The 24,960-nt window shown below is 39.0% G+C and overlaps 1 protein-coding gene across 6 annotated transcripts in view; it reads left to right on the forward strand.

Annotated features, from left to right (window-relative positions):
- Vrk2 (VRK serine/threonine kinase 2) overlaps positions 1–24,960 on the forward strand; it is a 116,877-nt gene that overhangs the window by 69,201 nt on the left and 22,716 nt on the right. For all 6 annotated transcript variants that reach the window (XM_028777681.1, XM_028777689.1, XM_028777672.1 and 3 more), the window contains exon 8: positions 20,418–20,550. In XM_028777681.1, the coding sequence (XP_028633514.1) occupies positions 20,418–20,550 (133 nt within the window). The remainder of the gene's footprint in view (positions 1–20,417; positions 20,551–24,960) is intronic.

The raw sequence follows: 24,960 nt of genomic DNA on the forward strand, positions 1-24,960 counted from the left end.
TGGCTCTTTAGGATCCATATACCCCACTGCTAGGAGTTAGAATCACTTACATAAACTCCTTGGAGCCTCCACCATCACAAATGGTAGAGGTCCTAGAGATGTACCCTTCTCCCCAACCAGCAAGCCAACTCCCATTCTCTCTCTTGCCCTCTTTTCCATGCCTGAACACACACCATGCCCCCCTCCACCATTCACTCTCTTTCCTATCTCCTCTCCCACCCAGTTGCCTGCCTACCTACTTCCACCTCTAGTAACTATTTTATTTCCCCTTTTGAGTGAGATTCAAGTATCCTGCCTTACTGTCCCTCTTATTTTTTAGCTTCTTTGAGTCTGTGGATTATAGTGTGGGTAACTGGTACTTTATGGCTAATATTCATTTAAGTGAGTGCATACCATGCATGTCCTTTTGGGTCTGGGATATACCACTCAGGATGATATTTTCTAGTTTCATCCATTTGCCTGCAAATTTCATGATGTCCTTACTTTAAACAGCTGACCAGTATTGGATCCTGTTACAGATGGCTGTGAGCTACCATGTGGTTGCTAGGAATTGAACTCAGGACTTCTGGAAGAGTAGTCAATGCTTTTAACCACCGAACCATCTTTACAGTCCCAGTAATGTTTCTTTTACAAATGTGGGTACCATTGCATTTGGGTCATGGATGTTCAGCATTGAGACATCATCTTGGTGGATTTTTCCTTTGATGAGTAGGAAGTGTCTTCTCTCATCTCTTTTGATTACTTTTGGTTGAAAGCCTATTTTATTAAATATTAGAATTGGTACTCCATCACATTTCTTGAGTTTATTTGCTTTAAAAACTTTTTTTTACTAGTCCTTTATTCTGTGTTAAGGTCCATCTTTTTTGCTGATGTGTGGTTCTAATATACACCAGAATAATCGATCCTGCTTATAGATCAATTCTGTTAGCCTGTGTCTTTTTATTGGGAAATTGAGTCCATTGAAGATGAGAAATACTAATGACTAATGATTGTTGATTCTTGCTATTTTGGTGGTGTTGGTAGTAGCAGTAGTAGTGTATGTGTGTGTGTGTGTGTGAGAGAGAGAGAGAGAGAGAGAGAGGGAGAGGGAGAGAGGGAGAGAGAGAGAGAGAGAGAGAGAGAGAGAGAGAGAGAGAGAGAGAGAATATTAATCAACTAATCATTTCTTGGGTGTTGTTAGCCTCCTTATGTTGAAGTTTTCCTTATAATACCCTCTGTAGGCTAGATTAGTGGAAAAATTGTTTAAATTTGGTTTTGTCATGGAATATCTTGTTTTTTCTATCTATGATGATTGAAAGCCTTGATGGGTGTAGTAATTCAGCTTGATATCTGTGGTCTCAGGGTAAGACATCTGCCTATGCTCATATGGCTTTTAGAGTCTCTTTTGAGAAGGCAGGTATAAATCTGAGATATCTGAATTCATATATTACTTGGCCTGTTTCCCTTGCATGTTTCTTTCCTTTTTTTTTTTTTTTTTTTCGAGACATGGTTTCTCTGTGTAGCACTGGCTGACCTAGAACTCACTCTGTAGACTAGGCTGGCCTCGAACTTAGAAATCCACCTGTCTCTGCCTCCCAAGTGGTGAGATTAAAGGTGTGCACCACCACTGCCTGGCTCTCTTGCAGTTTTTAATATTCATTCATTGTTCTATGATTCAGTGTTTTGATTATCACTTGCCAGGAGGATTTTCTTTTCTGATCCAGTCATTTTGGTATTCTGTGGGCTTCTTGTATGCTCATAGTCATCTCTTTCTTTAGACTAGGGTAATTGGTTTTTTTTGGTTTTTTTTTGTTTTTTTTTTTGATGTTTATATTGTTGAAGATATTTTCTGGGCCTTTGACCTGTGAATCTTCTCCTTCTTCCGTTCCTGCTATTCTTAGTTTTAGTCTTTTTCATAATGTCCCAAATTGTAGGGCTGTGAAAGGACAATGTGGTTTCTGGTGTGGCCCAGGCCTTGAACCCGGGACCTCAATGGGGCAATGGCAGGTGCTTGGCCACACTTCCAGACCCCAGGCTTCTAACACGCCATTGACCCATGATTTTCAGTCACTCAGACCAATACAGCCCCTCTCTAAGAGAGATTTGTATCACCCAGCACAGGTAGAGGGCATGACTACAGGCCTCAGCCTCAAGAGATTTACATTCTAATGAGATACCTGAAGGCCAGGGGATGTACCCAATTAAGCATTCCTCCCCAGACTCTCCTCCCTCCCTATTTAAGTCAGGTTCACCCTGACCTAAATGGTGGTGCATCCAGATCCATCTACCATCCACCATGAAAATAAAGCCTTTTAGAACCCTGGATTTACTCATGTCTTAGGGGCCCACCATGGGGAACTGTGGAAAAGGTCTCAACTATTGAGCCATTGTCTAATCTCCCATGGAGGACTTCTCTGTGTTCTAGCCAAGGAGGCCGCAGATTCAACCAAGCTAGCTGACCCTGCCTAGCAAGTAAGGTAACCAACAGTCTTTCACCCCGTGGGGTGCTGTCCCGGAGCTCTCCCTCTTACCCCTCTCAGATGCCAGTCCAGCCCACATTCCCCCAGTCTCAACTCTTCCGCGACTTTCGGCAGCACCTGGGAGCCCAGGAGTCTGAGACCAGTTGATTCCCACAAGCCTTCTTGTCTAGGGTCCCCATCCAAGACCTCTGCCCCCTACAAGACCTTAGACTGAGATCTCCCCGTGCACCTCTTCACACCCGGGCAGGGCCCTGCAGCACCCACCTGGCTCCGGTGGAGTGAACTCAGTGAAGATTCCCATGCTCCGGTCTCTTCCAAGCCGAGGAAACACAACACAGCCCAACAGGATCCCACGACCCTGCCTGAGCTAATCATTCCCACCACCACCCCACCCCACCCCCCAAATTTTCTGGATTTTTTTTGCTAGAAATTTTTAGATTTGGCATTTTCTTTGACTGATATATCAATTTCTTCTATGACTGAGATTCTCTTTTCCATCTCTTGTATTCTGTTGGTGATACTTGCATCTGAAGTTCCTGTTCTCTTTCCTAGGCTTTCTATCTTCAGGATTGCCTCCATTTTTTTTCTTTTAAATTGCTTTTATTTCCATCTTGAGGTCATGAACAGTTGTATTTATTTCTTTTACAATTTAATTATATTTTCCTACATTTCTTTATATTTGTTAATTTATTTTTTAAAGCCTTCTACCTGTGTGTTTGTATTTTCCTGTATTTTTTAACATTTTATTCATTTTCTTTTTAAAAGCTTCTATCATCTTTAAAGATTAGATTTAAGGTCATTTTCTTGTACTTCAGGTGTGTTAGGATATCCAGAGCTTGCTGTAGTAGAATAGATGGCTTTCTGGTGGTGCTACATTGCCCTGGCTTTTATTGATTTTGTTCTTATGTTGGACTTCAGCCATCTGGTTGCCCCTGGTATTGGAAGGCCCAGTTGTCCCTGATGGTAGCAGGTATCTGGGATTGTAGGTAGAGCTGGTGGTCCTGGGTGGCAACAGGCTTCTAGGGATGCAGGCAGAGCTGGTGGTCCCTAATGGCTTGAGGCTTCTGCTTGCCTTGTGTGGCAGTAGGCCTCCAGTGATGCAGGCAGAGCTGATAGTCTCTGATGGGTACAGGCCTCCAGGATTGCAGGTAGAGATGTGCAACAAAAGTTGGAGTGCAGAGGGGCCAGGGTATATTTCTTGTGGCTGCTTTCCTTGCTGGGAGACCTTATACTTGCCTGTGGGCAGGAGATTAGAGTGTGGAGATCTCACCTGATTGTCTTCAGGGGCAGCAGGCTTCCAGGGATACAGGCAAAACTGTGGCCCTGGGAATAGTGTACAGATCCAGTATTCTGGAGTTGGGTTTTATACAGGGTGAAAGTTATGTGGATTCTTTTAAATGCAGGCATCTAGTTTGACCAGCACCATTTGTTGAAGATGTTGTCTTTTTTCAGTGTATATTTTTGTCTTCTTTATAAAAAAAATTGGGTATCCATTTATATGTGGATTTATATCTGGGTCTTTAATGTGATCCCATTGATCAATGTCTATTTTTGTGCCAAAACTATGCTGTTGGTATAGTACAGGTTTTTAAAGTATGTTCTTTAAACATAGTTTAAGGTAAGTACTTTAAAGTTCTTTAAACAGACACTGGGTTTCCTCGGTGTCTGTTGTTATATCCCCCTTTTCATTTAATTTTATTTGGATATTCTCTCTCCTCCTTTTAGTAAATTTGGATAAGGATTTCTCATTCTTACTAATTTTCTCAAAGAACCAGCTCTATTTCATTAATTCCTCTTATTGTTTTTCTTTTTTTGCTTCTATTTTAGTGATTTCATCTTTGAGTTTTATTATTTCATTTGGTTCATAATTTTGGTTAGTTCTGCCTTTTATTTGCCTAGTTTTTGTCTGGATGACCTGTCTATTGGTGAGAGTGGGGTATTGAGGTCCCCACAATAAGTGTGTAAATTTTATTATGTAATTATGTGACAGGAGCTGTAGTCATGTTTTGTTTTGTTTTCTTCTCCAAACTTGGATGCTCTTAGGTTTGGTACACAGATGATAATTATTGCAGTGTCATCTTCGGTGGATTTTTCTTTTGATGAGTATGTAGTGAAGTGGAAACTTTTGGGGTTTTTTTTTGAAAGTCAGATGTGTTGGATGGTGTTTTGCTGGGGCAGGCATATGAAGGAGTGTTTTCCTGAAGTGGACACAAGTGAAAGGGTATTTTGCTAAAGCAAACACATGAAAGGACTTGTGATGAATGAGTCTAAATACAATCCCACAGACAGTGGGAGCTCGAGCATTGGTTTGCTTTGCTCTGCCTCACTGTTCTTTGCTAACAACACACATGTATTGGTTTGTCTTACATTGTGTTGCTGAGCTCTATTTGTGGTAACACCATCGAAAGAAACACTAAAAAACTTCTGGTGTTGTTCTGGCAGCTTCGTGCTGCTTCTGCAGACTGGGACCAATTGGCAGAATGGTCCAATTCTGATACAGACTGATACAGACTCACATGGAGTTTTCCTAAGATGGACTCTCTCAGGGGATTTTTGCTAAGATAGACTCATGTGGAGTTTTGCTAAGACAGACTCGTGTGGTGAGGCAAGAACTGTGGGAGGACATGTGATGTTTGGAGGGAGTATAAACAAGTCTCACAGACAGTGATGGGGCTTGCATAGCTAGCTTTGCAGTGGTTCTTGCTCTCATACTTTCGACTTAGCTGATCTTCATTGAGAGAGTTACAGCAGAGAACTTCTTGTGGCACCCCTACTGGTCTTGGCTGACTCATGCTGATTCAGTGGTGGTCTGGCTGTTTCTGCTGGGTCTGCCACCACTGGTGATTTATGTTTGCTATACCAACACTATTGAACTAGACTGTTGGTATATTCGTGATATGTCTGTGAGTGGATCGAGCTGCTACTACTGATTTTCTGGCAACACAGATTGCATTTGTTCCAAAGAACAATTTCTAAACAGATCCACTCCCCCATATCCTAATAACCTTTCTTTTCCACTATCTCTGGTGGGTGGTAGGCTAGAAGGGAGGTTAAAGCATTTAAGAATCCTTATTAAAAGTAGGTTTTGAAAAAAATCAAACCTACAATGTAGTGTCCTTTATCTCTTCTGACTAGTGGTTTGAAGTCTATTTTGTCAGATATTAAAATGGATACACCAGCTAGCTTACTTCTTAGGCCATTTGCTCGGAATATGTTCTTCTACCCTTTTACCCTGAAAAGACATCTATTTGTCCCAAGGTTAAAGTTTTTTTCTTGAAGGCAGAAGAAGGATGTATCCTGGTTTCACATCCTGTCTCTTAGTCTGCAGTTTTTGTTTTCTTTTAAAGGAAATTTAGACCTCTGATGGTGAGAGATACCAATGACCAATGATTGTCATTCCTGTTATGTTGTCATTATTGTTGTTGATGGTATTATGTGTGCTTCCCTGCTTTTGATTTTGTTGGTCTTGAGTATTTATTTCCTTTGTTTTTTAAAATGTACTTAACCTCTTGGTTAGATGTTTCCTTCTAGTACTTTATGGAGGGCTGGGTTTGTAGGTAGAGATTGCTTCACTTTACTTATATCATGGAATGTCTACTTTTTCCATTTATGGTGATTGAAAGTTTTGCTGGATATAGTAGTCTCAGCTGGGATCAGAGGTCCCTTAGAGTTTTTAGAACATCTGTCCAGGCCCTTCTGGACAGGCTTTTAGAGTCTTTATTGAGAAGTCAGGTGTAATTCTAATAGGTCTGACTTTATGTTATTTGTTCTTATTCCCTTGCAGCTTTTAATAGGCTTTCTTTGTTCTGTACATTTTGATTACTATGTGCTGAGGGGAATTTCTTTTTTTGTTCAGTCTGTTTGTTTACTGTTCTGTATGCTTGCAATATGGAAATGGTTGTTTAAGCTCTTTATCTCTAGTTGTGTCATTTTGTGTATGTTTATTAATTTTTGGTCTTATAAAGTACTTTTCTAGTGTTCATAAATATAGTTTTCCAAATTTATATAGTGCTCTGTGTTATGCTGTCTTATGGTCTTTAAATTTCTTTTACTTCAGTGATTGTTTCCTTTCAGTTATTATGCACTCCCACCCTGCCTTTACCCCTTCACTTTTGTTTTGGAAAGGATGGCTGGAAAGCTGTCTGTGGCAGTGTCATGGGAGTTGTTTGTGACTCTCAGTTATTTCTCTGTACTGCATATCCAGTGTGTGTGTATGGTTCCCTTTGATTGTTCTCCTGTTAGTCTTTTATGGTTTAGCAGTATCATTTTCTTTTAGGAGGTATGCCATTTGTGTGTTCTTTCACTTATCCCCATGTTTGCTCTTAGTATGACATATCTTAGACCATTCTAGATATTCGCCTATGTGCCAACATTTCCTAGACATCTTTTGAGTGCTTGCTATTGCTCTCCCAGTACATTGTTCAAGAGCTTGTGGGTAACAGTATTCCCTTACATGTTTAAAACTTTGAAAACTCAGATCAGTACTTAAGATCAGTTTAGATGAACTTACAATATACTTAGTTTTTTGAATATGTGCATTATAATTTCTTGATAATACTATAGTGGTCTTATCCTCTGCATGTCAAAGGTAATCTTGGACCTTTTACTCAAGTTATCTCCATTTAAACATGAGAGTTTTATGAAATTATTTCTATTAAACAAAAAGACTAAGAAATCCTTCGCTGGTGATATTGTATTCAGTATAGGAAATACGATTTTTCTTTTTATGTTGGTTTAATTAAGCAGTATCTAAGTTATAAAGTTTAAAATAAATTATGCATTTTGCATTTTCTTTGACAACTGTGACAATAGTTTCTATAGTATCTTCTGCATTTGAGATTCTCTCTTCTATCTCTTGTATTCGGTTGGTGATGCTTGTCTCTATGACTCCTGATCTCTTTCCTAGGTTTTCTATCTCCATGGTTGTCTCCCTTTGAGCTTTCTTTATTGTTTCTATTTCCATTTTCAGATCCTGAATGTTTTTGTTTAATTCCTTCTTTGTGTTTTCTTGCAGTTCTTTAAGGGATTTCTGTGATTCCTCTTTAAGGGCTTCTACCTGTTTACTTGTACTCTCCTGTATTTCTTTAAGGGAGTTACTTATGTCCTTCTTATAATCCTCTGTCATCATCATGAGAAGTGATTTTAATCCTGAATCCTGCTTTTCTGGTTTGATGGGGTGTCCAGGGCTTGCTCTATTGGGAGAACTGGGTACTGATGATGCCAAGTAACTTTGGTTTCCGTTGCTTATGTTCTTGCGCTTGCCTTTCGCCATCTGGTTAACTCTAGTGTTACCTGCCCTCACTGTGTAAGACTGGAGTCTGTATTTGCAGTTATCTTGCTTGTGGCAGAGCTCCTCAGAGTCCAGATGTCACTGTGGTCTCATGATCCTAATCTCCTGGGTGGAAGAACTCCTGGGACTCAGGCCACCTCTTGGATCTGGAAATCCTTCTGCTCTGGGTGCAGTGGTTCCTCTAGGATGGCTCAGGATTCAGTATCTCCACAAGAGCAGACCCACTCTGTCTTCCCCAGCCCAAAGGACCAGGATGGTATTGGTACAGAGACAGGCAGGAAGATCAGTGGACTAGAATTGAAGACCCAGAAATGAACCCACACATATATGGTCACTTGATCTTTGACAAAGGAGCTAAAACTGTCCAGTGGAAAAAGGACAGCATTTTCAACAAATGGTGCTGGTTCAACTGGAGGACAACATGTAGAAGAATGAAAATTGATCCATTCTTATCTCCTTGTACAAAGCTGAAGTCTAAGTGGATAAAGGACCTCCACATAAAACCAGATACATTGAAACTAATAGAAGAGAAGGTGGGGAAGACCCTCGAATACTTGGGCACAGGGGAAAAGTTCCTGAACAGAACACCAATGGCATATGCTCTAAGATCAAGAATTGACAAATGGGACTTCATAAAATTGCAAAGTTTCTGTAAGGCAAAGGACACTGTCAATAGGACAAAACGACAACCAACAAATTGGGAAAAGATCTTTATCAATCCTACATCTGATAGAGGGCTAATATCCAATATATACAAAGAACTCAAGAAATTAGACTCCAGACAACCAAATAACCCTATTAAAAAATGGGGTATAGAGCTTAACAAAGAATTTTCAATGGAAGAAACTCGAATGGCCGAGAAGCATCTAAAGAAATGTTCAGCATCCTTAGTCATCAGGGAAATGCAAATCAAAACAACCCTAAGATTCCATCTCACACCAGTTAGAATGGCTAAGATTATAAACTCAAGTGATAGTAGATGCTGGCGAGGGTATGGAAAAAGAGGAACATTCCTCCATTGTTGGTGGGACTGCAAGATGGTGCAACCACTTTGGAAATCAGTGTGGCAGTTCCTCAGAAAATTGGACATAGCATTACCTGAGGATCCAGCTATACCACTCCTAGGCATATACCCAGAAGATGCTCGAACATATAACAAGGACATATGCTCAACTATGTTCATAGCAGCCTTATTTATAATAGCCAGGAGCTGGAAAGAACCCAGATATCCTTCAACTGAGGAATGGATTCAAAAAAATGTGATACATTTACACAATGGAGTATTACTCAGCTATTAAAAACAGTGAATTCGAGAGGTTCCTAGGTAAATGGATGGAACTAGAAATTATCATCCTGAGTGAGGTAAACCAATCACAAAAGAACACACATGGTATTCACTCACTGATTATTGGATATTAGCCCAGAACCTTGAAATGCCCAAGATGCAACTCACACGCCACATGAAGCTCATGAAGAAGGAAGACCAAGTTGGGGTGATTCGGTCCTTCTTAGAAGGAGCAACAAAATACTCAAGGGAGCAAATATGGAGACAAAGTGAGGGACAGAAACTGAAGGAGGGGCCGTCTGAAGACCATTCCACCTGAGTATCCATCCCATGTGCAGTCACCAAAGGTAGATGCTGATGTGGAAGTCAGGAAGTGCATGCAGATAAGACCCTGATATAGATATCTCCTCAGAGGTCTGCAAGAGTCTGACAAATTCAGAGACAGATACTCACAACTAGCCATTGAACTGATCATGGGGTTTTCAATGGAGGAGTTAGAGTGAAGACCATTGGAGCTGAAAGGGTTTGTGGCCCCATGAGGAGAGCAACAATACCAACCAACCACAGCTCCTAGGGTCTAAACCACCAGCCTGGGAGCACTTAGGTAAAGATCCATGGCTTCAGCTGTATACGTAAGAGCGGAGGGCCCTGCTGGGCATAGGTGGAAGAAGAGATCCTTGACTTCATGAAGGCTGGACGCCCCAGGGGGTGGGAATTTGAGGGTGGGGAGTTGGGAGTAGGGGGTAGGTAGGGGTTACATCCACAGAGAAGAAGGAGGAGGAGTGAGGGGATAGGGGGTTCCTGGGTGGGTTGGAGATGTGGTAAGGGGACAACATATGAAATGTAAATAAAACATCCAATAAAACAAAATGGGATACAGAGCTAAACCAAGAATTTTCCAACTGAGGAATATTTAATGGCCGAGAAGCACCTAAAGAAATGTTCATTAGAGAAATGCAAATCAATACAACCCTGAGGATTCTACCTCACACCAGTCAGAATGGCTAACATCAAAACCTCAGATGACAGCAGATGCTGGCGAGGATATAGAGAAAGAGGAACACTCCTTCATTGTTGGTGGGATTGTAAGCTGGTACAACCACTATGGAAAGCAGTCTGGCGGTTCCTCAGAAAATTGAACATAGTATTACCTGAGGACCCAACTATACCACTCCTGGGTATATACCCAAAAAATGTTCCAACATACAATAGAGACACATGCTCCACTATGTTCATTAGCAACCTTATTCATAATAGCCAGAAGCTGGAAAGAACCCAGATGTCCTTCAACAGAGGAATGGATACAGAAAATATGGTACATTTACACAATGGAGCACTATTTAGCTATTAAAAACAATGAGTTCATGAAATTCTTAGGCAAATGGAAAAACTCGAAAATATCATCCCAAGTGATACCCAATCACAAAAGAATACACATGACATTCACTCACTGATAAGTGGATATTAGCCCAAAAGCTCACAATACCTAAGATACAATGCATAGACCACATGAAGCTCAAGAAGAAGAAGGAAGACCAAAGTTTGGGTGCTTTGGTCCTTCTTAGGAGTATCAAAATACTCAACCAGAGCTCCCAGGGTCTAAACCTCCAGCCTGGGAAAACAAAGGGAAGGACTCATGGCTCCACCTGTATGGTAGTTGAGGATGGCCTTGTCAGGCATCAGTGGAAGAGGAGAGCCTTGGTCCCTGAAAGGTTGAATGCCCTAGTGTTAGGGAATTCGAGAGCATGGAGGCAGGAATGGGTAGATGGTGGGAGCACACCCTCATAGAAGTAAGAGGAGTGGGGATGAGATAAGTGGTTTTGGGAGGAATGGGAGAAGGTATAACATTGAAAGGTAAATAAATATAACATCCAATAAAAAAACAAAATGGAGCTAGCAACTGTAAAAATAAAATAAAATAAATTATATTGAGAAACATATACTTACAGAAGAGACATCCTTAGAAATGATGTTAAAGAAGTTTTAGCCAATGTTTTGAACATTTGTTATGCCATTGGCATTATATAATGTTCATAGTAAAATGGGATTGTATATCTGTATTGCTGAATATCAACATTTTGGACTTTCTAAACTGTCTTAAATGTGTTTATAAAACCTTCCTGATTGTAGAATATGGGGAGCCATTGCCTGGTTGGTCTTCAGGTCCTAGTCATATACATGTTGATCTACTGCTTAGAAAAGAGTATGCCGACTTTATCGTAACTCCTTATATTGGCCTTATCTGGAATGATGCTGCTCCATGGTGGTTTTGAGTAATATCTCTCCTGCTCTATCCTCCAGTATCACATGAGAGAGTTAACAACTTGACTGTCACTGGTGCAGCTGTTTCTTTTCTATCTTGAAAGACACCCCTTTTGCTGATCAGGGTGTATTCTTTCTATCACAAGCCTGGTGTGTCCTTGTTTATGTGGGGGCTTCCCTGCTGATTTTGATGGATCCTGATCATGACTGATTTCCATTAGCTCCTATTGTGTTTTAACACAGAGAGTACTTAGTTCTTGCATGCTGTGTTGATATCCTTTCTGAACTGGGAGGTTTATGGGTTGGTGTTTTGTCCTTTCTTTTCATTTCTCATACCAGGTGTGTTTGTATTTCTTTCTTATAACTCTTCAAGAAAAACTTTGTTGATGAGCCAAGGTGTGAAGCAAGTTTCGATATAGTATTTGTAGCCTCATTGAGTAGGAGGAGTGTGTGAAAGGACTATGAAACTCCTTGCCTATTGGGCTATATGTGTTTCTGTCTACAGCTATCTACTGAGTCTGAGAGGATGGCCCTCCCAGGGATGTAACCTGTCAGCATATGAGTGTTAAGACATGACAGATAGCAAATGTTATTTTTTAGAACATTAGTCATTCCACCTTCCTGCTATATATCTAGATTTTCTCAAAGTTACTTTGTATTCTTTCATTAGATTTGTCAAATGAAATCAAAATAGCCCAAAATTTAATTTACATTTAACTTTTGTAATGTATTAGTTAGTAATACTGATTATTTAAACTCAGTTATTTACTGAAGGATTTTAAGTTGTTTAAATAATCAAATGCATTGGCAGCTTCCTAGTATTCCTATTCTTCAAGATTATTCTCACTGTTGCATATTAAGAGCAAAATTAAGAGTATATATTTAAGATACAGAAATGGCAATTCTCTGAATAGGGACTATTAACATATTATTTTTTGGGGGGAACAGCAATGGATAGGAAATATTGACAATAATAATATAAAAATGTAAATTTAGCAACCTGTGTCCATATTTAAAATTAATATTTTATGAAATATATTGTTCAGTATAACACAAAGAAAACTGTTAAATACAGAATTTCATGGCTAGGGAGGTCCATATTTTTAAACTTTATTTGTCAAAATTTAAACCATACTGCCAAATAGAGATCTTTTTATACAAGTTAATTTTAGAGGTTAATATACGTGTTACATTTTAAAATTTTATTTTTGGCAGAAGTATATTAAAAGTAAATTATAGGTACTCAGGAATTTTACCAAAATATTTATGTATATATGTTCAAAAAACAAAAAGTTTTCACCATAGTATCATGTTGCATTGCTACTCCTAACAAAATGTCAGATACACTTACTGTCTTTTTGTTTTGTTTTATTTTGTTTTTTGTTGTTGTTGTTTTGCTGTTGTTTTTTCTGAAGTTCTGGAACATGGAAATATCTTATAGAAAGAACGGTCAGTTTGTCTGCAAAGAGAAATAGGAATTGTTTTGGATTAAAGGTATCCGCTCAAAGCAGATGGTGTTCCATCCCCAATACATTTGATTGAGACCTGATTTAAAAATAGGGATCAAAATAATATAAAGTCATTTATAGGAATAAATGGAATAGGGAGGGCCCTATTCAGTCTGACTTTGGGAGACTCGAGAGACAAAAATGCATAGAGAGACGCTGATGTGTGCACACAGGGATGCCCATGTACAAGAAGGGGATGCTTTAGCCACCAGCACAGAGTAGAGCAGTGTGGCATGCTTATCTTCCACAGCTTTGGGAATACTATCTAGAAAGTAATGGTTTTCATAAAGACAACACAAATTACCTGATTTATTTTGTTCTGTAAATATTTGTATTTATGAAGCATGGCATATATTCTGATTAGATATTATTTCAAGTAGTTACTCTGTAATGGGTGCTGGTATAAGATTTCTATGTTTAAATCATTTTACCTTTAGATTATCACTTGAAGGAGATATTTGAAGGAGTTTTAGCTTGCATGATAAAACTGAAATTCAAAAGAAGTAACTTGGCTAGACTCCATAGGTAGCCATGGAGGTAGAAATGGCCGCAGACTAATGAGTCTCATCCCAGAGCTCATGTTCTTGATTGTGCATCTTGAGTTCTACGAACTGAAAGCTGCACTTTTTTTTGAGGTAGTGTAGCTCATTTGTACTCAGAGCTTCTCATTGCTTGAAGATTTCACCCTTAGCGTGAAAGAGAGACTTTTTTTTTCCTGTAAGGCTGTCACTCACTCCTACCCTGGTATTAGAACCCAGAGCTGAATGAATAGATTTGTCCATTGGTTAATTTACTTTTGGTACAGAAGTGATTGTTTTTTAAATCTCTTCTTCCTCAATGCCCCTCCCTAGTAATTGACACCCATCACTTATTCAGCCATTCAGAGTTTCTCCAGACTCCTCCCCATTTATTATGATGACTGTCCCACTTCTCTAGGTTCCATTTTAGCAGCCTAGTCTGCCTCCTACTGTTGCTGTGTACAATAATTACCACAGAAATTATCCTGGTGGTGGCAGCATGTTCCTGCTGCCTGCCCCAATGCTTTATATTCTCAAATGAAAGACACACACACAGCCTTTACATTTTGATATGTTTAAAACACCTCAATGGTTGAGCCACTTCCTACCCTCCATGTCACTAAACTGCCTCCCTCAGATATTTCCGAGTTACTACCTATATTTCAACTTGGCTATCCTGGATCCCCTTGGGTTGCATTCCTGGCGCCTACATGACAGCTATGGTTTCTGTCTTCTACATGTCACAAGTGTGGTGTCTCTCCTCCTTCCCAGATATTGTAGATCTATATTTCCTCCTCCTCTGTCCCTCACCTAGGAATGGTGAAAGTTCTGCCTCTGTCTGCCCTGCCCATCCATTGGCTGTCAGCATCTTTATTTACCATTCAGAACCAATTGGGGATAGGATCCCTCAGTGTTACATGTGGGACCCTGTAAACAGATTTTTTTTGGGAGAACATAATTAGCATGAGAATACAAACAGCTATATTCCCCCTTTTTGTCCATAAAAACAGAGCTTTTCTCTCGGATATACATTGAACATAGTTATAATAGTTATATAAACTATAAGGTGTGATACACACTAATAATGTCCAGTCCATCAGTTTTGTCAATTTACCCTATCATCTATCCCAACTTAAAGAGTTTGCAATTTTATACCTGAATTACGTTTTGATTTTAACTTGGTTTACCATCTGAAAACCATCCTTTCAAATCTACATCATCTTCTTTAATGCTAAACAACATAAGTTTGATTATGAGAATATAACTAGTCTTCAACCCCATCAGAGATCCGAGAATGAATTATTGCCTGAATATCTAGGAAACATAAAATCATAGCTTCCAAAACTTAAACAATTTGTAGAGACGGCTGGCTGCTTGGACAGTCCCTTACATTCCTCATAATGTTGGAACATCTGTCTTCAGCCTTCTAACCCAGAACCATCTGACAGACCTTAAGTGAAGCAGGAATTACAGAGGACTAGCTTACCCTGTTTCTTCAGAGCTAAGCTGCTGACTGTCCCACATCATGTGCCCTTTCCTGGATAGTATTTTTTCCTGGATAGTATTCATCCTGCAGATGAATTAGGGCAATTCTTGCCAAGTAGCTACCTTGTCACAATTGGGGCAATTCCATATGGAGATAATGATGTTGAATATCTTCTATGAATTGGGAGGTGGGTACTGTCAGGAGTATACATGTTTTCTAGTCAAAAGATCTAGTAATAATGAAATGATTTTAATTGTCATATTCTGTGAATGTCTGATGCTTTTGAAGACTACCTATCTATATATGGTATATCTGAACTGTTAAACCTTGACTACTCTTAGCTATTTCTATTTGAATAATATTGAAAACACTTTATTATAATTTAATCAGAATCTAATATTACCATGAGTTTACTGTCTGACTCTTAACTTGCATTATGTAATCATCCAAAACAGTTTTAAAAATTTGTAATAGCAGCTATTAGAAGGACTGGGTCTAAGCCTTGTATTCTTAATGAGTTGCATAGGCATAATGTCTATCTAAGAGTAACAAAATTAATTTTAAATTTTGCATCTATATACAACAATTTGAACCAATGAAAACCTTAAACATGTATCAATATATAAATTCTATACCAATTTAAGAAATTGTAACTTCAATGGGATAATTAAAACAATTTAAAGCAATCTTAACCAATTATTATTGAGAAAGGTCCCTCTCCCAATCTCCTGCCTTTATCCACTCCACCTTTTTTAAGACCAAGGATCTAAAATTATCTCATCTGTTTCAGATAAAGCTCCCTTTCAGTCTCTTCTTGTTCTTAAATGAGATCAAAGACCTAGGTTTCTATTATCTGTTGAGATAAAGTTTTTTTTTCTTCCTCTTCCCTGACCTTGTTCCTACATTTTAAGATGAAAGGCCTCAATTCATTTATTTATCTATGTATACTTAAAAACAGTTAAGTAATTTTCATTCATTCTCTCTTCTGTGGATTAATATCTCTGTGGAGATTATATATATATAATCTTTCTCTTTATGTAAGTTGAATTAATATCTTTTCCTATTTAACTTCAATTAAATTCCCTTTCATTAACAGTTAAGTCTATTCTCAGACTACCAATGTGTCTGTCATATGCCAGGCTAAGCAATCCCAGAATTCCTGTGGAGCCCACATTCAAAGAACCTAGTGGATTAAGATAGTATTGACTTCTAAAGTTCCATTATTTCTAATTTTTTTATTTGATTGTAGGAGTCATGTAACCTTGCCTTCTGCATTCTGAGCAGCTTGTCTCCTTGCACAGCAGGGATTCCCTGCACCTCTGGGCTTAAACTCCCTGAGACAGCTTAGAAGCCTTTGAAAAGGGCTCAGGCTAAATCCTGAGCCCACCACTCAGCTTTATCCGGGTTGGATTGAGGGATGTCATGTATCCTGAATTAAGTGCGCTAAAGTAGTATATCTTTTGTCCTAGTCCCAAACCCATGTGGCTTGGGCAAAAACCTCTCAGCTCTGCTAAGAAACCAATTCTCCCAACCTCCTAATCATAAAGCAAGGCATATGTTTTCCATTCAAGAATTTCCAATTAATTTTTAAGGCTGTGTTTTTTCCCACGTTGGGCGCCATCTGTTGCTGTGCCCAATTAAAGCTACTCAAATGATCCCAGTGGTGGCAGTGCATTCCTGCTGCCTGCCCCAATGCTTTATATTCTTGAATGAGAGACACAGACAGCCTTTATATTTTGATATGTCTAAAACAGCTCAATGGTTGGGCCATGTCCTACCCTCCACATGGCTAAACTGTCTTCCTCAGATATTCCTGAGTTATTACTTATTAAAGCCTGTATTCTATCTTGGCTACCCTGGGCCCAGATGTGCAGCCCTCTTGGGCTGCATTCCTGGCACCTACATGATGGCTTTACTCTCTGTCTTCTGCACCTCTCAGGTATAGTGTTTCTCCTCCTTCCCAGGGATAGCAGATCTTTCTTTCCTTCTCCTTTGTCCCTTGCCCAGGAATCCTAAAAGTCCTTCTTCTGTCTACGCTGCCCATCCATTGCCAATCAGCATCTTTATTTACCAATCAGAACTAACTGGGGTCAAGGTCTCTCAGTCTTATGTGTGAGACACTGTAAACAGGATTTTGGGGGAACATAGTTAGCATGAGAATACAAACAGCTACATCCCATTGCCTTTTTCTCATACATTTTGCTTCTTTTCCATTTAGCACACTACCAGTGCTTCTGATGTTGTTTCTTGCCAGAGTTTTTCTGTAACTTGTGTCCCAGCTTCTTAGAGCAACCTTCAAAGTCTCTTTAAAATACTCCAAGTCTTTTGGCCTGTGTTGATTCCACTGCCCTTTCTGCTGCCAGCATATACTGACCCAGGTCCTCTCTGGCTTTCCTTCCTGTGTTGTTTCTATGTTTTCATCTCTAGAAGTATATCTCCAACTTTAAATGTTGCTTCTTTTTCTGAGACTCTGTGATGGATGTAGGCTCCTCTTGATCAGAAACTTCACAGGCTGTTTATTGTTCTCAGAGCAAGTGTTGTCTCCAGATCTATAGATGTGCCCACTTCACTCTTCCTTCCTTTAGTGTGCAGCCAATGGCCAAATCTCAGCTTCTTGTCAGATGGATAGAAGTTCTAATCTCAGCTTCACCAGCTACTAGAAGTTTGTTTTGTGGAGAGCACCTAGCCTCATGTATCCCATATTCTAACAATCCAGAAAGAACTTAAAATAATGTCATTTCAGGGAAGTTTGAATGGTTTAACAAGCACCAGCACTAGTCTTTCTCACTTAGCAAAGACCCAATAAATATGCACTTTTCTTTAAAGCTTGTGATTCCCAATAACTTTTTTTGACTCCTGATCTATTAAATGTAATTTGGTTTATTCTGTTTGTGTGCTACCAGTTCAAGTCAAGCAGAAATCTGTAGAACAGAACATTTAAGTCTGTCCAGTTTGTCTTGTCTTCTCTTTAGGGTTATCCAACTTCTAAATACAAAGAAAAGAGAAATGTTTTTGTATATTTTTAAAATAGCAAATTCACGTGGACACAAGTAAATCCTGATAAATTGCCTTGTGGTTTAAGAGATCTACCATGTCAGGGTAGGATTTGCCAGGAAGAATAAGTGTGAATTCAGGCTTTCAGTAAGAGTGGAGAAGCCCCTGGGGGGGAGGGAGGGAAGAGCTGTCTCTGTGGAGAGGAAACTACTTCCCATGCAAAGTGCTTCAGGAGTCTCATCACAGACACCCTCTAATCATCCGCAGTTTCAATCACCAAACTACAAAACTAGAGCATTTAAAGTCTGACCGCATCAGGTGACAAGGGAGACCAGAAGTGAAGCCTTAGCAGCATAGAGCTGGAGAACACCATGTGTGGGACTTGCTCTGACCAGGCAACAAAGAAAGTGGAGCTTTGAGATAGACTTGCCCAGTCTAGGAATGTTGTGATTTTTACGGTTGCTCTAAAGGAGAATTTCAGTTCATTCATTAGTCAAGGCTATGATTTACTGGTCATCTGTCAGATCAGCTCTCAGGAAGGCAGATGCTGAGATAGAATTAGGAGTTCAAGAACTTTATGGAGTATATGTAATGTGATACTGGCAGTACTAGGTAGGTCTCCCATCCAGCTGTGATGTTCCAAAGTAAAGACTGCCCATCAGAGGAGATGTCAGGTGGGAAGAAATGGCAGTATGCCTTCTCCATGATTGGTCGTGTGTGGGAACTGCCCAGTAATGGTGTGGCTCAGGTTGCCAATTGTCTGACTGATCCCAGTGGCCAAGTTCCTGGAGGCTTTCAGCTTACTAGACTCCTTACAGGAGAAAGAACAGTTCTTTTTTGATGAGCTTGCCCATCAGTCACTGACACACCATCTTCCCCTCAGTGACTAACACACTGTCTTCCCAAACAAAATAGTTAAAGTTCAAAGTCCATGAAAGCATTAGCTTAACCTAGTTTTTTTTTTTTTTTTTTTTTTTTTTGCTTGGGTGTCACAGACATTCTCAGAAACAAGTAAACCTTCTTGGAAACTGGTGTTGGTAAAAGTTGGTGACTATTATTTCTATTATATTTTTTATCACTTTGTAGATATTATGACACACCTTCCCTTCATTCACACTAAATTATATAAAACAGCTAATAGAAAATTAGGTGGAACTACGATTATTATCATAAATAAGTGCCATAGATCTCTAAAATCAAATGATGGGGAAGCAAATGGGGCTGTCCTACTCCTATAGGAAAAGGAGAGTTAGTATATTTAGAAAAATCATATGATGCCCATTTAAATGCATTGAGAAGCTAGATGTTTAAGTATTCCTATGGCTTGTCTTAGTACAAGTGAACACCCCCATTCCAGTAATAATGTGAAGCTTGAGTTTCTTAAGATTGGCTATTAAAACCAGGGGAATATCTGTTTGCTTGAAGTAAAAACCACTAACTGCCTGTTGTTTTTCTCCTCATATGGTTTAAAAATTAACTCAAATTAAACTTCACTCTGTACTGGAGATTGGCTAGACAGTGAATAATTTAGGCTTCCATAAGTTTGTTCTCTCCTTCCATCTTTCCTCTTTTTCTTTCATTCCTTCCTTTTGTAGTATCATAAATTTTCTTAAAAATATATCAACATAAGATCTAGCTTGTGGCTCCTGATGGGTACTGAGTGGTAGTTGACATTACTTTCACTTCAGTGTAACTTCAGACTTTGCCAAGTACTCGGCCATACTGGAGGGGCATCGAGTCACACTGGCCTGGTTTTCAACCCTCTTCCCTTTACTACTACAGTGACTCAGATGAGTTATTGGCTACTTGGGTGCTCAGCTGTCTCCTGGGTGAAATGAAGCCATAACTGCCTGGCTGGCTGTGCTTGCTTAAAGTAATGAAGCAGCTTGTGAACTTGTGAACACACTTTGTGAGTAACTGTCTGAAGCAGAACTCCAAGGAATGGTACTTCCTAGGCCTTTCCCTTTCTTGTTTGACAATATTTCCCAGACCTCACCATTCCCCACACTTCCTTTTCAATCATTCTAGCAGAATCATAGACTGTCTACTTAGTGTGTTCAGTTTTGCATAATTTGAATAAAATGTATTAGTACTCATATACTACATTTTATGTTTCAAAATGTAGTATATGAGTACACTGTAGCTGTCTTCAGACACACCAGAAGAGGGCATCAGATTCCTTTACAAATCGTTGTGAGACACCATGTGGTTGCTGGGAATTGAACTCAGAACCTCTGGGAAAGCAGTCAGTTCTCTTAACTACTGACCAATCTCTCCAGCCCTTCTCTTAACTTTCAAGTTTCTATTTAAAACATATTTAAACTGTATAATTCATTGATTATTTTGTGGTGTGTATGTGTGTGTATCTGTGTGCATGCACGTCCTTGCTTGCCTGTACCACAGTGCATGTGTGGAGGTTAGGAGGTCAGAAGTCAACTTGCAGAAAGTGATTCTCTCCTTCTGCCATGTGAGTTATTGGTGGGTCTCAGATAACTTTAGGCTTGCTGGTGAACTACATCACTGGCCTACAATTTACAAGTTTCTTAAGACTTAATTTTAAAGGTCAGATCTTCAGAAAACAAAGTATTACTCATTGGCTTCTCGATCTCTTCCAGGTTTATCTTGCAGACTATGGACTTTCCTATAGATATCGTCCCAATGGGAACCACAAACAGTATCAGGAAGATCCCAGAAAGAGCCATAATGGGACAATAGAGTTTACAAGTTTGGATGCACACAAAGGAGTGGGTAGGACTCTCTTTTCTGGTTCATGATTTTTATTTCAGAAGGATGATTGAGTTGCATGTGCTGAAGCTGCTACCTGAGATGAGTGTTGCATGCTCAGGCTGAAGGGTAAGCACTCTGGGAAGATTTTTGTGCAAAATAGTGAAGTCCTGTCATCTCAGTAAATATCTGACGGAAACCAGAAACCATGTGACTACACAGAGCTTGTGGCTTTTGAGAAAGGAGCAAAGTTTGACATTCCTCAGGGTGAGAAGTCACATGTCTGTCCATGAGGCTGCTAGGCTATGCTGAGGGGGCATCAGAGGCAGGGGTGGCATCACGTATTATTCTACTTGCTTTGCATAGTTCTCAGAGCCTTGAAAGAGATACTCTATGAACAGTAGCAGTATCTTCTGAACCCCCAAAGTGTTAACTTGGGAAATCTCTCCCAGTTGCATTTCATAGATCTTACTTATTTAAACTCACTTTGATGGTATTGGAAACACATTTGCAGGTAAATTACATACATAGCCCTTTTATTGGATATTGATTGTACTGCCTTGCATTCCAAGGCAGACTTAATTCAACAATTCCCTAATTAGTTAAAGTCATAACCTATGTCTTGTATTCATTTACCATTAATTAAACCTTAGCTGTTTATTACTCTGCAGTCCAAATCCAATAGCCAGCCCAGAAAGCCATGGAAAAGGAAGTAGGAGGTCAATATTGAAAATATATGGTGCTGAGTCCCACTGATGGCTGCTTTGCTCACAATCAATATACTCGGTGCAACTGTACTTTCTTAGTTGCTCTGTCAGCAAGACAAAAAGTCAATTCTAATGTTATGCTAGTGAAAAAAAAATGGCGATTATTAAAAAACTTTGGCTTTCAAAATTATATTCTTTGCAAACTTTGTTTATAAAAGTATTGTCAGACATGGTAAAACAAACAGATAATTTTTAAACAGCTCTGAAAGAAATCATCTTCACTGAACATCAATTAGACATTTGACTGGTAATGGTTGTTGAACTCTTACCCTAAACTAATACTTTCTAACGAGTTTTAGTTGGTGCAAACAACTGTATATTATTGCCTTTCCTATTAAAAGGGCCATTGACCATGTAATACAGAGGGTGTTGATCATTTTCCAGAGCAATTAAAGCTCACAGTCTTTTAAGGAAGGCCATCAAGAAGGTGGAGCCAGTGTGTTGACTGTGTACCACCTTCAAGGAATATTGTCAGGGGACAGTTTCTGAATTGCGTGTTAGCTTTTATACTCAGGAACAGAGTAAAAGAAATCAAACATTGTCTTTCTCAAGTAAAGATCAGTATTGTGTGATTTTCATCAGTTACATTGTTAATGACATAGTTAACACTTAAAGGTAAAATGTTACTTGACTTTGATTAAGTTGGGAATATGGAAACAAAGTGATGATTGATAGTGGCAGTTTTTAAACAATTTATTTAGATTCATTTATTTTATGTATGTGAGTTTGGCCTTCATGTAACTGTGTGCACCACATCCATCCTGGTGCGCACAAAGTCAGAAAAAGGCATTGGATTCCTAATAACCGGAGTTCTGGATGCCTATTAACCACCAAGTGGATGTTGGGAACCAAACCTATATTCTCTGCAAGAACAGTAAAAGTTCTTAACCATAAGTCATCTCCAGCACAGGCAGTGGTGCATTGTAACCTTGTTCACTCATTCTCAATGAGCGAAAGAACTTTTGCCAGACTTACCTTATGATATAGAATAGAATCTTCAGAGATACAAACAGACTCCTCACCTAGTCTTATGCCTGGAAACTCACCACACAGATTCTCAACCGTTTTTACTACTGTTCTATTGCTGATTCTGTGGAAGGGACCATTTAACTGTGTGAGAAGCAGAGTGGGCTGTGTGTTGTTTTAACCAAAGCTTGAACCGCAATATTTCTGAGTGTCCTTTAGTTCATTTTTCATAGTACTTTTTGCAATGTCTTCATAAGATTTAATATAACTTCTGCTCTGTTTTCAAACTTTCCTCTTTCCAATCGTACATTGCTTTGTACACATAGATTTCACTACTCTGGGTCTTGGGGAGAAGATTTGGCTGAGCATGATCATAGAGATGGAAAGTGACAGGTGAACTATTTTGATGTTTGCAGACAAGTCTTGTGCTTCAATGAGTATTCATTTTATCACAGATGGTCCAGCTTTCCTGTGAATCAGTAGATTTCTTTCATGCATTTAGTATGCTAACATTTTTGTAAATACATATCTGTATGTCCATATGTTCTACATGTATGTTGACTTATATACATGTATTTGCTAAATGTATGTGTAATGGTTCTTGTATAGAAATGGAAGACTGGATATTTTCACATGTGTTTAACAGTATTTGTTCCTAATATTTCCCATTGAATTTTGGAAAATGAACCATTTCAGCTTAGAACTGTGTTAGAGATGAACTAATCATTTAGCTGTATTTAGAAACCAGAACAAAAGAGTTCAAATCCTGTATGCAAATGGAGAAAATCAGATTTATAAATATTCATATGTTAACTATTAACACAGCCACTGTGTGGTTTAAGCTCTGAAAAATATTTTCCTAATTCAATCCAAGGGAGAAAGCACCGCAAAAGAAAGTAACAAGAATCCAGAAGAGTTATGACTGAAACAAGCCTGTAGTTGCCAGTGCTTTCCCCACAGCAAGTCTACCTGTGTGTAGTCAGGAAGGGGTGCTTCCGCCCTGAGCAGGCTGCCTACTGACCTCCCGGACTCTCCAAGTGGTTATCTAGACACTGAGCACATAGCGTCTAATGATCCATTTCGTCCTTTTCCCTCCATGTTTTCTAACTCTTCTTCACATAGCAGGAGTGTAGATGAAAGGGAAAGAAAGCAAAGGCCAGGTGTGTTACTAAGAAGCTCACTAAAACCCAAAAGCTGTGCAGAGGGGCCTACCAAGATGAGGTGGAAGGACAAAAGGAGGAATGAAAAGAAGGTAATTCAGGGAGTGCTGATGAATGCTGTGATTTTAAACATGGCAGTTACTCTGCCAAACTCAGTACTCTGTGTGACCTCAGGGTAGTGTCTGCCGGTGACTTGCTTCATTCAGTCTAAAACTAGAGTAAGGACATTAGACTTGTTCTTCATTATTAATTTTTCGCTCCATAAAAACTAGCATGTACGAGCACTGACATATTTTGTTCTTGTTGCAAGATAATTAAAGAGAATTATATGTGTGTCAAAGACACTGTTTTAGAATTTGTTGCATTCTTAGTAATGTTAAGAAGCAATATTTGGATCAATGTGTAATATGGATTTTTGTAGATTTTTCTACTCACTGAGGCATGCAGTCAATACCTAATTTCTCTAGAGACAGACTGCATTTAACAGAATGAGCTTTTTTAAACACTTCAGACCTGGGCATTGAGTATGTAATACCTGTTCTAATTTGACATCATTGATGACCATAAAATATGATATCTAAATTGCATTTTAAATGTCTGTTTGGTTATATAAGATGTCCAGTGTCAAAGAAAAATATGTTTCTTGCTTTAAAAATATTTTCCCATGGAATCCAAGTCTTGTATTGCTTCTTGCATGGTTTCCTTTTGTTTCAAGACTCTGACTTACAAAATACATGTAAAGGAAATTGAGAAGTTCTTTTCATGTAATAAGCTAGTGCAGTGGCACGGGGCCCACAACTTATTCTACAACTAAGTCAAAGGACCAAACTCATGTTTCTATTATAGGATATTAAGCAATAACCATTAAATATTGAGATGCTCTATATTTTCCAAAAGTCAGGAAACTATACTGTTAATATCTTATTTTTTGGTGAATTTGAATATATATATATATATGTCTTTGGTTAACATGGAAAGACAATGAAATCATTGATTCTATGTGACATCTGTCCTTTTTTTACATTTGATTTTTTATTACATTTATTTTGGGTGGATGGGGTACTGTGTCACAGGTGTAGAGGTTAGACAAGAGCTTGACAGTTTTGATTATTTTCTTCTACCATGTGGGTACCATGAGTCAAACTCAGGTTATCAAACTGAGTGGTAAGTACATTTATTCACTGATATATCTCATTCACACACCCCTTTGACATTTATATATGTCTCTTTAAATTGTAATATTTCTTGGCTTTTAATTGAACTGTTTGGTTAGGAAGATACAATGTTCAGTACCTAAATGCAAAGTCTCCTTGCATTATTGAGTAATGTTTCCTAATCACTCTACATTTTACACACACACACACACACACACACACACACACACACAAATGAGGACCTGTGGGAAAATAGGCTGTGATGGTGTCCCGGAGGCTTTCCACTCGGCGGGTTGACAAACAGGAGAAGGTCTAAGGTTCTAGAGGCTGGAGGCTTTGGCGACAGCAGGCCCCAAAGACACGAGAATGTCCATAGTTCCAAAAGGG

This window comes from Grammomys surdaster, unplaced genomic scaffold (genome assembly GCF_004785775.1).
Source record: "Grammomys surdaster isolate TR1022 unplaced genomic scaffold, NIH_TR_1.0 67, whole genome shotgun sequence".
Lineage (NCBI taxonomy): Eukaryota > Metazoa > Chordata > Mammalia > Rodentia > Muridae > Grammomys > Grammomys surdaster.